The sequence below is a fragment of the Lichenostomus cassidix genome, unplaced genomic scaffold (assembly GCF_008360975.1).
Source record: "Lichenostomus cassidix isolate B80296 unplaced genomic scaffold, HeHo_3.0 HiC_scaffold_33, whole genome shotgun sequence".
In the NCBI taxonomy this organism is placed as follows: Eukaryota; Metazoa; Chordata; class Aves; order Passeriformes; family Meliphagidae; genus Lichenostomus; species Lichenostomus cassidix.
In genome coordinates this window covers 156,322-169,567 of record NW_028147632.1, presented here as the reverse complement: position 1 = coordinate 169,567, position 13,246 = coordinate 156,322, and the positions used below count along the sequence as shown (strand labels likewise).

The window sequence follows — 13,246 nt, the reverse complement described above, 5'->3', positions numbered from 1 at the left end:
CCAGTCTGCCCATCCAGCCTCGAGCAGCCAGCAAGGGCTTCAGCTGGGTGGGCAGAGAGATGTTGCTGGGGGCTCCCACCTCAGTTTGCCTTAGTTCTTCCCAAGCTGGAAAAAAACGATTTGAGGAGTTTTCTGCCAGAAATCTCTCCCCTCCTCCGCTCAGCCAAAGGTGTTTGGAGCGATTTTCTCCTTTTGGAGGAAATCAAAGCGATGCATGGATGCTCCTAATTAGGCGGTATAAAAAGTGAGGCTCCAGGGATTCCCGCTGGGCCGGAGCCACTCAACAGGCAGGGCGGGGAAAGCCGGGCCGGGAGGTGCGGAGAACTTTGTCGCTATTTGCAGAGCAATGGCGCCGTGGGCCCGGGCCCGTTGCAGGGCTGTTCGTCATGTGCGGCTTTGGCCTCGGCCAGCCCGGGGACCACTGAGAGCGCGGGGCTTGGGCTGTGCGCTGTGCAGAGCCCGCGCCTTGCTGCCCTTGGCTGGCTGTGCTGTCACTCAGAATTGTCGCAGCGCAATTGCTGATTGGTGCCAGCGAGCGGGGACAAGCCCGGCGCCGGTGTCGCCCCCAGGCAGGCAGGCAGGCAGGCAGGGCTTTAGTGGGGCAGCAGCGGCGCCATGGTGGGAGCGTGTGTGCGGCCCGGGAGCGGCGGCAGCGGGTGGAGCCCGGGGAGGCGGTGGCGGAGCTCGGAGAGGCTGTCCCAGCGCAGGTGGGAGCTGCGCTGGCTTGTGCCGGGGCTCGGGGCTCGCTGTAGGCGGATGGAGGGGGCGGCAGGGGGGGCTGTGGCGGCTTCGTTCTCCCATGTCCCTCCCTCCCTCCCTGGCTGTGGCGCCGTGTTGCCGCTGGCCTGAGGCCGCTGAGGGAGCGGCTGCCCGCGGTCTCCTTGCCGCTGCTGCCTCGGCAGGAGGCGGTGCCGGAGCAGCGCTGGCTCGTCCCGCTTGCTGTGGGTAGCACAGAGGTGGCTGCGCTGTCGGCGGCAGTGTGCGCGAAAATTCGCGTGGCCAGAGGTTTGTGTGCCCGCAGGAGACAGAGGAGTCATGTAAAAGTGACTTTGTTTATGAACAAAGAAAGAAGCCATGGGGCAGTTCTCTGAGTGTTGGAGGACGCAGCCTCCTTTTAATCCTAATTTTCCTGGCCGCATCTCTCCCTTTCCCCACAGGGTGATGTACTTGGAAAGTACAGGCTTCCCGATCCACCTACTTCATGTCTCCCTTAATATGCACCCCCACTTTGTATAATATAGGGTATGCATGGCTGTGTTAAGTCTTTGTTCTTGAAGTCCTGGAATTTACCACGATCATGATCGAACAGCAGTCTGTGTCAATTAGTAACATTTTCTGAAATTGATGGTTTCTCCCATTATTTCCTTATCTACAAGTCCCTGGCCCAGTCTCCAAGCAAATTCACACTGTTTGTAAAGACATATTCATTTTATTCATTTCAATCCCTCCTCTTACTATTTTGTCAGTAATTGCCTTTACAAATTTTGATTTCTATTTACTCAGTCTCTTCTTCCTGAGTCTTCTTTGGTTTCAGGATTATTTGCAGTGAGATCATTCTCTGTCCATTTGTAGCCATTTCTGGATCAGCAGGCCTGGATGCCACCTGCATCCTCTTGGTCACCTGCTGAATGAGCTGCACTCAGGAAGGTGTTGTGCATGGTGTAAAGCTGAGAGTTGCTGTAGCACATAAGAGGAGACACAGCATTCTTTTAACCCATGGTCTGCCAGGGAACCATGAAAACATGTCCCATTCCTATCCTTTCCATGTTTGGACTGCTTCATGAGCAACTTTCTTATTTGCTTTGTTATCTGTTTTACTGCTTTTCTGATGTCATCTATTTGCAAACAGCAGTCTGAGTCATTTAATTCTCCACAAACTCCTCCTCCTTCTGCTGATAGATAATCTGATACCATCCCATAGTGAAATGTCGCATTCCTCATTTGAGTGGATTTGGTCAGCAAGACGGTCAGGAGCTGGAGGTGTGTGGTTGGTTATTATTTCAAGGACAGCTTGTAATCTAATGATGCAGTTCAAATTATAAATGGGTTTTCTGGCTCCTGTATATGAATTCATTAGGCTTCCAAGGTGCTGGTCCATGGTGTTGTAGGATTTGTTCTGGTGGCTGTTCATCTTTTCCACATTTTGGGGCGCTACCTCTAGCCAGGAGGAGCATGCATCAACTGACTGCTTTTCTCTGATGAAATCATCATATACTTGGATACCCAACTGATTTCCCTGAACCTGTGGTACCAAAAAAAACCCAGTGGTCCTTTACACCCTATAAAGCATCCACAGTGCTATGAAATGTTGGAGTGGGGAAAGGGATGATTCCCCCCCATTTTTTTTAGTGAAGTTTTCCCAACATTCTCAGTTTGCTGTTTTCCTTTGCAACTTAACCTATTTCTGTTGCAGAGTCAGATCTCCTCACTCTGGGCTCTGCCTTGAGCTGTGCAAATTCCCTCTGTGCAAGCAGGCAGAGCTTGGAGCTAGGGACAGAGGGAATTGGCCCAATTCCTCCCCCAGGCAAGAAGCCTCTGGTCCATTGTCCACACTTTTCCCCTGCAGTTTTAATTGCATTTCTGAAAGTCCTGTGGTGGCTTCCTGGAACTGAGCTTCTCTTCCAGGGCAGCCATGGGGTGACTCACATGTGGCCCCCCCCACAAGCTGGTTATTTTTGTTTGGTTTTTTTTTTTAGGATCAATATTCTATTAAGTGTTTATGAGTTAGAGTCACCTTTAAAGCTCTTCCAGTTCTGCAGAATGCAACCTAAAGGTGACCATCATAAAACTCATACCAAAATTTTGCCATCACTAACAGCCACCAAAACACATACAAAAGACGAAATCCAAAACATTGATTTTTGCTATTTCTTGTCCTAATATTAAAAATTGATTCTCACACCCTGGCCCAAAGCTAGCTGACAATATGAGTGCAGGATTATTAAGAAAAAAAACAGTTGGTGTAATCTAATCACAGCCAGCCCAGTGTGTGAGTCTCGTTTACACCCAGAGTCTGAGTCTCACATTGTCTTCCACAACACCATGGTGAGTGCAGGCACAGAAAGCACTGAACCTCCAGCAGTGCCAGCAAGGATTGGCCCCCAGTGCCTGGAGATGCCAAAGGAGGGGTGCCCACACAGACTGTTTCAGCAGGGGATGTGTGGGCAGGCCCAGGGGCTTCCCCCGATGTGGAGCCCTGGCTGCTGCTCAGGCCCCTTGTGTGCAGGGTCAGTCGCAGCCTCCCATCCTCCTCCTGCAGCTGGAAGTGCAAATCTGTGGGGCTTCAGAGACCTTGAGCTGAGGGTGAGGGGTCCCCCCGTGCTGAGCTGTGCTGGCAGCTGTTTCTGTGCTCAGTGACACTTGGAATGGGCCATGGCACTTGGCCACCAGTGGTGCTTCTCTGCACTCCTTATCCAGGCCCCAATGTTCTGGTTGGATGTTGTGAAGAGCAAAGTCCAAAGGCAGGGTCAGTGCCAGCCAAGCTTCCTGTGGAAGAGATTTCACAAGAGACAGGATTCTCGCCACATATTGCTTTAAATATACATCACTTATTTCTACCCACACATTAGGTTGAGAATTACCAGGGCAAGGAATTCCAAACACCAATTCCAGGGGAGATAATGAAATATCTGCCGTGTGTCTGGTTCTTATTCTCTCCAAAGCCAATGGCAAAATCCATACCCATGGCATCTGGTTTCTGTCACCACCTTCAAAATTTGTTTCTTTATTTCCCCATTAATTCTTTCTATCTGCCCTGAACTCTGGGGGTGCTGGGGGTGTGGAGATTTCATTGTATTCCTAAAGCAGCCATAACCCCCTGAAGGATCTTTCCTATAAAATTAATTTCCCTGTCTGAGTCTATTCCCTCCACAATCCCATATCCTGGAATTGTTTGTTCCAAAAATACCTTAATAACTGATCCAGCGTTGCTGAAGCAGTTGGAAATGCTTCTGCCACCCTGTTAGCTGATATGCTGTCATCAGAAGATATTTAAGCCTTCCTGCTCAGGACATTTCAGTAAAATCCACCCGGCATGATTGGAAAGAACATACAGCTTAAGGCCTCCCTCCCTGGCAAGTTTCTTTCTAACCTGGTTATTGGCTTTGGCACACATCAAGCAACCTTCACCAGCTCCTTTTGGCGGAACAGAAAGACCCAGGGCAGGATGTCTTGAGGAAGGCTTCTACCAATCCTCGAGAGCCCTAATGGAGTAATTTTAATATTCGTAGGGCCAAAGGTTTTCATATCCATTGTTTACCATCCTCTGTAAACTAATTATGACATCTTTCCTCTGTCCCAATCTTTTTAATGATCTCTAACTCCTCTGATGTAAAAGAAAGGTTCTCTGTCAGCAGTTGAGCAACTGGGAGTAAAAGGAGGATCTCGGAGACTTTCTGGCAAAAGTGCTGCTTTCTGAGCCTCTTCCTGCAGCATTCCATGAGCTATTGCCTCTCCTGAGTACCCTGCCTGATGTCCCCTAATGTGGAATATTGCCACCCCTTGTGGTAAATTCACCACCTCTAATAGGTGAGTAAGTCATCTCTCATAAGTGAATGTGTTCCCCTGCAGGTTAACAAAGCTCTTCCCTCCCACAGTTATCCAAACCCATGGACCATCCAATGTGTATATTTAGAATCAGTAAAAATGTTCACTATTTTCCCGATATAATTCCCAGGCTTTCAGAAGCACACACAGCTCTGCCATCTGAGCTGAGCCTGTAACCTCCCCCCTTCCTCTAATTCTCTTCTCTTAATAGCACCATATATTGTGACTCATTTCCCTTCTACTGCCCTTGAAGACCCGTCAGTAATCACATTTCCTCCTTGGGGCCAGGGGGTGTCTCATAAATCTCTCCTAGCTGGGTCTGGAGCTCTGTCTGTTGAACGCAGTCATGTGTTTCTTGCCAGCCCCCTCTCTAGGGCCATTCAAACAGGAGGTTGGGTTAAACCCTTCTCCTGTCCTCAATTCTAAATTCTTCTGTTCCATTAGACAAGTTTCGTACTGTAATAACTGAGCTCTGCTCATCCGTTTAGAGGCTTTATCTGTTACCAAAGCTTTAACTTAATGCCAGACTTTAACAATAAGATATTCTGCTGTTGGCAGGTTTTGGGCCTCAGTTCCCATTAAATATGTAGCTTCACGATTCTTCAGACAAGGAGGCCACTCTCTGGCCACCGGGTTAAACAACAGGCACAAAAATTCCTTTGGCATGCCCCTGTTTATTATCTACATACAATTCAGATTCTTTTTCCATGTCTGGGAGGGCCAGGGCAGGAGCCTCTGTTAATCTGCTTTGTAACACTTGAAAATTCTGCTTTCCTTCTGGTGTCTATCTATCCAGTTTCTTAACTGGCAGGATAGGAATGTTATAAGGAGAGGTCCATGGCTGCGAAAGGCCTGCCATTTATCAGGGACTCAGTAACAGCCTGTAACCCCTTTCTTGCCCCCCTTGGAAAAGCGTATTGCTTTTAGACACCACTTGTCCTGGAGAGGGTGCATATCTCATTTTTCATAATTCCATGGGCCTGCCCATACTTCTGGTTTGCTTCAGCATAGGCCTTCTCAGGCATTTAACACAAAGTTACAGCAGCATTAGGCTCTGTATCAACTTTAACAATATTAGTTTGCATTCCTAATTTAACCATCAAGTTCCTTACCAGTAAATTACAATCACAATTAGGAAAAAACAGAAATGGATGCATTTCTAACCCATTCCTCACATCTACAAATAGTAGTGGTTGAATAAAACACACCTTTTCATATTTCCCACTTACCCCTAAATAATCAAAGAACTTCTTGACAATTTCCCCCCTTAGGTCTAAGATTCAAAGTGGATCAGGAGGCCCCTGTGTCTATCAGGAAACACTTTCTCTCATTCCAGACCCACCCTGGATGTTCTTGAGGGCTCCAGTGCAGTGGGTCCCTGGTCTAATGGGAGCTCTGATCAATCCATCTCCATTAGTGTGGGACTTCTTCCTGCTGAGGGTTCTCTGCACATTATCCATGTGCCCTGCAGATGGAACCCCGCTTCCTTCCCAGGGGGTGTTTGGGTCAACTCTGCCCTGCTGAGGAGGGCAATGACATCCTTGTGGCTGACCCTGTCCCCTCGGTCCTGGGGCCCCATTGGGCCCTGCAGTTCATCCCTCAGGGGCCGTAGAAACTGTGCCATGGCCTTTGCCTTCACCTTGGCCTTTTCCTCGTCCCTTCTTCCATTCACCTACTGTGCCTTTGTGACCAACTCCTCCAGGGGTTTGTTCTGCCACTCCTCCAGCCACCCCTCACTGCCTGTGGGTGCTCATCCTGTGACAGCTGCTGAGGTTTCTGCAAAATTATTCATTTCTCTGATGAATAGGACCTTTAAAAGAAAGTCGTGATCCTTCCACATATGATCCACATTTCCCTGATGTTCCTTCCTCCTTGTACCCTGTATCCCAGAGTCGGTCCCTGTCCTGCTGCAGTCTCTGAATGTGATCCCCCTGGCATGCAGGGCTGGCAGCTCCCGGGGGCCTGGCAGGTGGCCAGGGCATTCTGCAGCCTCATGGGGGCCTGGGGCCACTGCCACCCCTTCACAAGGGGTGGTGGGTTCAAGCACTTCCCAGTGCTGAGCCCCAGCTGCCCCACAGCCCCGGCCAGCCCTGTACCTCCCCACAGGCCCCCATCCTGTGCTCCTGGTCCTGCATGTCTGTGTCCACTCCTGCCACTCCCCACCACTGAGAAACCCCCTGAAATCCTGACTTCCTTGTTTTCCTGTACTGGAAGCCGGGGATGCAAAGGATCTGCAGCTGGCAATATTTGATAATAAGTCAGGGGAAGATCCTGACAACATCCCGATCCTCACTGTTTTTCTCTTCCTCCTCTTTTCCATCTTCTTTTTTCTTTCTTACCATATAGATTCCTCCTGCTTCTTGCCTTAACCATATTCGTCCATACTCCCCTTCAACCAATCCTTCTTCAGCACACAAACACCATCTGTCCCCCATTGTTGAGACCCCTTCTCAACCTTCCCTTATTGCCCCGTTGGGTGTCCAAGTCCTTAGTTACCTCTGGAAGAATGTGCAAACTACCTCAACATTCTCCCCTTTTGTGTAACATATGATCTTCGTGGCTCTGTTAAGTTCAGGAACTCAGTAGGACCTTGGCTGAGCAGCAGTCAGTGTGAATTGGTAACATTTTCTGAAAATTATGGTTTCTGCTGTCAATTCCTTATCTACAAGTCCCTGGCCCTATCTCCAAGCAGATTCACAGCATCTGTTTGTGAAGACACTTTCATCTTATTCCTTTCAATGCGATAGGAAGGGGGCAGAGAAGCCATAAAAGGGCATTTAGGACACCCAAACTGAGTGAGGGGGGAGGGGGTGGGTCACCCCCAAACAGATCCGGAGGGGAGCTAGGATTTGGGGGAATGATAGTAGAGGGGTTGGAGAGGGTGATCAGGAGTGAAGGGACAGCAGGAAAGGGGATCCTGTGGGGGTCCCTTCATGTCCCCATCACTTGATCCCTGGAGTGATTCCCCAGAGCTCTAGGAGGGGATAGATCTGCCCTGAGGGGGACCCTGATGTCCCTGTCCATGCCTGGAGGACTTTTGTGGGGCATTCCTCCCACCCAGCAGCTGGTGCTGTGGCAGCCATGGGGCAGAGGGGGGTATCAAAGAGGGGTCCACGGTGGGAACCGAGGAGGAGCAGGAGGAAGGAAAGGGAGAGAGGAGAAGGAGGAGCAAAAAGAGGAGCAAAAGGTTTCATCCCACAGGTGACCAGAGAGGAGGAGCTCACCCCGAACATATCAGGGAGTCATCAAGAGGGATTTTTTTGAGGGGAGTGTTTGGAGTTTGCAGATTCCTGAATCGAGACCCAGATATCTTTGTGGGTCACTGGGAAGGCTTGGTTTTTTTGCGGGAGGATGTTTGGATCTTGCAGGACTGCAAAGCTGAGTTACAGATCCCCCTTTGGGGGGTCCACATGATGATATTTGGGGGGTCCACCTGATGATCACCAGGTACTGGCTGGAGGAGGACCCTGGTCTTGGGGACGCCATAGGAGAACAGTGGAAGAAGAGAACCCTGGGACCACTGGAATGGCAAAAGTGAAAAAGGGCAATCCCATATCTGGGACCCTTGGCAGCCTGAAGGATGGAGGAGAAGAGCCTGGTGTGGAGGGACCCCTGGGGTCCATGGAACCTTGGATCAGAGTCAGGGGAGAAGGAACCACTGGGACCATCAAAATCCCCTGAATTATCTGTAAGCAAGTTCCCAAAATGGGGACACTCCAGGAGCCATGGGAGCCCCATCAGACTGGGGAAGGGAAACCACCAAAACTCCAGAGTGGAGAGATGAGAGAGGCAGATCTCCTATGAGGCTTTTTTGGGGGCTGAATCTTGATGCTTTGCAGATTTTTATGGTCACAGAACGCCTGGTCACTTCCTGAGATGGGCTTGGGCAGGAGGAACCCCAAGCCCAATGTGCTCACTTCTTGTTTTCCCCCCCAAAGCAGGATTTGTCATTCCCAAGGCATGGCCAGATGGAGGAGGAAAAGCCCCAGGAATGCCCCACAAGGAGGGGCTGCAAACCCAGCCCAGGGAGCTGCAAGGAGGAAAACCCCTCTGTTTGCTGGGAAGGTGGCCAGAGATCCAGCCAGAGCTCAGAGGTGGCGGAGAAGCCTCAGGGCAGGGAGAAGCCCTACAAGTGCTTGGAATGTGGGAAGGGCTTCAGCCAGAGCTCCCACCTGATCCGACACCAGATGATCCACACTGGGGAACGGCCATACAACTGTGGGGAGTGTGGCAAGAGCTTCAGAGACAGCTTCCACCTGATCCGGCATCAGCGGATCCACACTGGAGAGCGGCCTTACACCTGCTCGCAATGTGGGAAAAGCTTCAGATACAGCTCTGACCTGATCCCGCACCAGCCGATCCACACTGGGGAATGTCCGTATGAGTGTGGGGAATGTGGGAAGAGCTTCAACCGGAACTCCCACCTGATCCAACAGCAGTGGGTCCACACTGGAGAACGTCCATATGAGTGTGGGGAATGTGGGAAGTGCTTCAGCCAGAGGTCCACCCTCGTCAAGCACCAGAAGATCCACACTCAGCCCAAACAGCTCTGTGAGTGCTTGGAATGTGGGAAGAGCTTTATCCGGAGCTCCAGCCTCATCAAGCACCGCAACATCCACACCAGGGAACGGGAACAGTGCTGCAAGTGCTTGGAATGTGGGAAGAGCTTCTTCTGGAGGTCCCAGCTCATCGTCCACCAGTGCGTTCACACTGGGGAGAGGCCCTACAAGTGTCCTGAGTGTGGGAAGAGGTTTCAGACCAGCTCTGCTCTCGTCAAACATCAGCCAATACATACACAGGAGAGGCCCTTCCGCTGCCCTGACTGCGGGAAGGGCTTCAAGAGCAACTCCTACCTCGTCTTTCACCGGCGCATGCACAGCGGGGAGAGGCCCTACGAGTGTCCTGAGTGCGGGAAGACGTTTCAGACCAGCTCACAACTCTTAGTACATCAGCCAGTTCACACAGGGGAGTGGCCCTTCCACTGCCCTGACTGCGGGAAGGGCTTCCAGAGCAACTCCTACCTCATCATCCACCGGCGCATCCACACCGGGGAGAGGCCTTATGAGTGTCTTAAATGTGGGAAGACATTTCGGAGCAAGTCACAACTCTTCCTACATCAGCCAGTTCACACAGGGGAGAGGCGCTTCTGCTGCCCCGACTGCGGGAAGGGCTTCAAGCAAAAGTCCAACCTTGTCACCCACCAGCGTATCCACACTGGGAAGAAGCTGGAAAGAGTTTCTCCAGGAAATGTGGAAAGAGTTTCTCCAGGAGATCTCACTTGACCCAACACCAACGGAGCCACCAGTAAGGGAAGCCCTGCAAGTACCCCAATTGCGGGAAGAACTTCGTGCACTGCTCCAGCTCTGTTCCCCATGGGAGGATCCACATTGGATGATTGCCAGTGACTCCTGTTGGGCAGAGACCTGGTAAACCATGTTGGGAAGACACCTGGCTGGTGGGCTCCATATCTTCATGGCTCCTCATGGGCACTTGGATGAACACAGGTGCAGGTACATCCTTTGGGACACAGAGCAACATAGGCAGTTCATTGGGGAAAGTGGATTTGTTGACCTCTGACCCCATAAAATCTCACCTTTGGTGTTCAATTATTTCTTCTGGTGACATCAAGGAATACTGGATGCTCTTGGAGGTTTCTTCCAACCTAAGTAATTCCATGATTCTAATTTTCTCTGGCTCATGGACGTTGTCTTGGGGATGTTTTTTTATCCCATACCGTTTTTGTTTTGTGTCCGTGGTGGTAATTGGTGCCCACTCCATCCCCCCGACTTTGGCATTACTGTGATGGGTGAGAGCCAGCTCAGCATTTCCTGTGAGAGTTGAGGGGGGGGGACAGTTGTCTCTTCCTGTGGGGCAATTGGCTCCACAGCCACTGAGTGCAGTGTCTCTGACCAGAGATACTGTTGCCTTGTGGTTTTTTTCCTGTTTGTTTTTGATTCTTTTCTTTTGGCACTGTGACTGGGCCTACTGGCTTGCTTCTCTGCTTTTCTACTGCTTGGGAGCCCAAGGGCAGCACATGCTGTGCCAGACTGTGACTGGGAGTACCCCGTCCCTTGCTGGGGGCCACCCCCTCTGCACAGCCTGACCCAGGGACCAGCCATCGCTGGTGAGCTACCCAGGGAAGCGATTCCCTTCTTAGCTCTGCTGTTCTCTGCCGCTGCTTCAGGACTTCTTCCTACACTGTGACGTGACACCCAGATACCCCACAGCTTCCAGCACAGCCCCAGCGTTTTGCTACCTTCTGTTTATCACCCTGGGGGTGGGGGTGCCTGTCTCTGTTCTAGCTGTCTCTCTGAGGTTCCTGTTGCAGCCCTTTTCCATCACTTCTGCCAGCTGCCTGCCATTACCATTTGAGAGAGATGGCTGAGCTCGCGCCACAGCACCCCATGTAGTTGTGGGGGAATCATTGCAACTGCCTTCCCAGCCAGGAGCCAATAGCACCCCTGCCAGCTGTGACCATAACTGCACCAAAGGGGAAAGTGCCCGACAGCCCAGAAAAGGCTGTTGTTGGGTTTCTGGTTTTATTTGTTGCTGCCTGTTTTGTTGTTTGTTATGCATATACATACCAGTAAAGAACTGTTACTCCTTTTCCCATATCTTTGCCTGAAAGCCCCTTAACTTCAAAACTGTAATAATTTGGAGGAAAGGGGGTCAGTCATATTTTCTTTTCCATGGGAGGTTCCTTGGCAGACGCCTGTCTTTCAAACTAAGCCTGTTTTTGGCACCCAATGTGATGCCTGAGGGCATCAAGAAGAAAGGGTGAAAAAGGAGTAACAGTTCCTGGGTAACCTATTTTTTGTGTGCTGAAGATAAAAACCTTGTTAAGTGGCACCGTGTGGTCTAGCATATCTTGGTTAGGTTGGCACATACTTGTGGCTGTATTTTTCCCATTAGCAGCTCCTTATCTAAACATGGATCCTCTGACTAAGGCTATTGTGGGTGTTATCAAGTTCGCACAATGGGTCAATAAGGTGAGGAATTAATGGATATTTAACTTCCTCTGCAAGGCAGGCACGTGGGTACATGGCCATCACGCACCACTAAGTGTATGGTTTTGGGGTTTCTTTAATATATGTACTTATTGTGAGAAAGTAACACTGGGAGACGTTTTCTGCCAAACCTTCACCCATTTCTTTGGGGCTACCCCACCAGCGTTTGAAGGGTTCAGAGATTCTCAAGATGCTGATGATACCGTACAGTGGCTGGTGTTGCTGACAGGTCTATTCTATTTAGCATTCAGAGATAAGGTGAAACTGCCCTGGGTAACCACTCTAACATCTGCCCCAGAGCCTGACACTGTCCAACAGCCTGACGCTGCCCCACAGCCTGAAACTGCCCACCTTGGAAATGAGCCATGTGGAATCAGATGGGGGTGCTGGTGGAGGAGATGTTCCAGATGCTGGTGGAATACACTTCCCCAGCTGGTGAGAAGCCCTCTTCCTGTCTCAAAGGGGGAGAGTCTGGCATCACTGTGTGGGGGAACATGGCAATGGAAGTATTTGAGAAAGAAGATCATCCAGATTCTCCTGGAAGCTGACTTCGCAGCCAAAGGGAGCAAAGTCAAGGTACCTGCCAGAGAGAACCAGTTCCTGGGGGTGAAGTGGCAAGATGGACCGCGTCATATTCCCTCTGAAGTGATCAATAAGATCACAGCAATGTCTCCACTGACCAGCAAGAAGGAAACACAAGCTTTAATAGGCACCATAGGTTTCTGGAGGATGCACATCCTCAAGTACAGCCAGATTGTGAGCCCTGCTGACACGCAAGAAGAATGATTTTTACTGGGGCCCAGAACAGCAACAAGTCTTTGCCCAGATCAAGATACGGTAGCCCTTGGCCCAGTCAGACCAGAACCAGTAGTAAAGAACATGCTCTACTCTGCAGCCGGGAGCCATGGTCTGTCCTTGACTCTTTGGTGGAAGGTGCCTGATGAGACTTGGGGTCGACCACTGGGATTCTGGAGCCCAAGTTACAGTCCCAACTACACTCCCACCGAGCAGGGTATCCTGGTGGCCTGTGAAGGAGTCCAAGCCTCCTCAGAGGTGACTGGAATGGAAGCACAACTCCTCCTGGCACCCTGACTATCAGTGCTGGGGTGGATGTCCAAGGGAAAGGTTCCCTTTACCCACCACACCGCTGATGCCACATGGAATAAGTGGCTTGCCCTCATCACACAGCACGCCCATATTGGAATCCCAAATTGCCCTGGGATCTTGGAAATAATTACAAAATGGCCCAAAGGAGAAAATTTTGGTCTGAATGATGAGGAGAAGCAGGAACAGGTGACCTGCGTGGAGGAAGCTCCACTGTACAACCAACAAGACACTATGCTCTTTTCCCTGACGGTTCCTGTTGTGTTGTAGGGACAAATCGAAAATGGAAAGCAGCTGTATGGAGCCCCACATGACAGGTCACAGAAGCTATAGAAGGAGAAGGTGGATCGAGCCAGCTGGCTGAACTCAAAGCTGTTCAGTTGGCCCTGGACATTGCTAAAAGAGAGAAGTGGCCAAAGCTCTACCTCTACACTGATTCACGGATGATAGCCAATGCCCTGTGGGGTTGGCTGGAAAGGTAGAAAAAGGCCAACTGGCAGCGTAGGGGAAGACCAATCTGGGCTGCTGATGAATACAGAGGCATTGCCACTCGGGTAGAGAAGCTACTTGTGAAAGTCCATCATGTAGAT

At 50.7% G+C, this 13,246-nt stretch overlaps 2 protein-coding genes across 2 annotated transcripts in view; both read left to right on the top strand.

Annotated features, from left to right (window-relative positions):
* Positions 1-533: 533 nt before the first annotated feature.
* LOC146421274 (uncharacterized) overlaps positions 534-13,246 on the top strand; it is a 35,786-nt gene continuing 23,073 nt past the window's right edge. The window contains exon 1 of the mRNA XM_085047434.1: positions 534-707. The gene's annotated coding sequence lies outside the window, so the exon portion shown is untranslated. The remainder of the gene's footprint in view (positions 708-13,246) is intronic.
* Positions 8,489-11,394, top strand: LOC146421276 (uncharacterized). The gene has a single exon (XM_085047428.1). It carries the CDS (start codon positions 8,514-8,516, stop codon positions 9,825-9,827), a length of 1,314 nt encoding a protein of 437 aa, XP_084903554.1. The 5' UTR covers positions 8,489-8,513; the 3' UTR covers positions 9,828-11,394.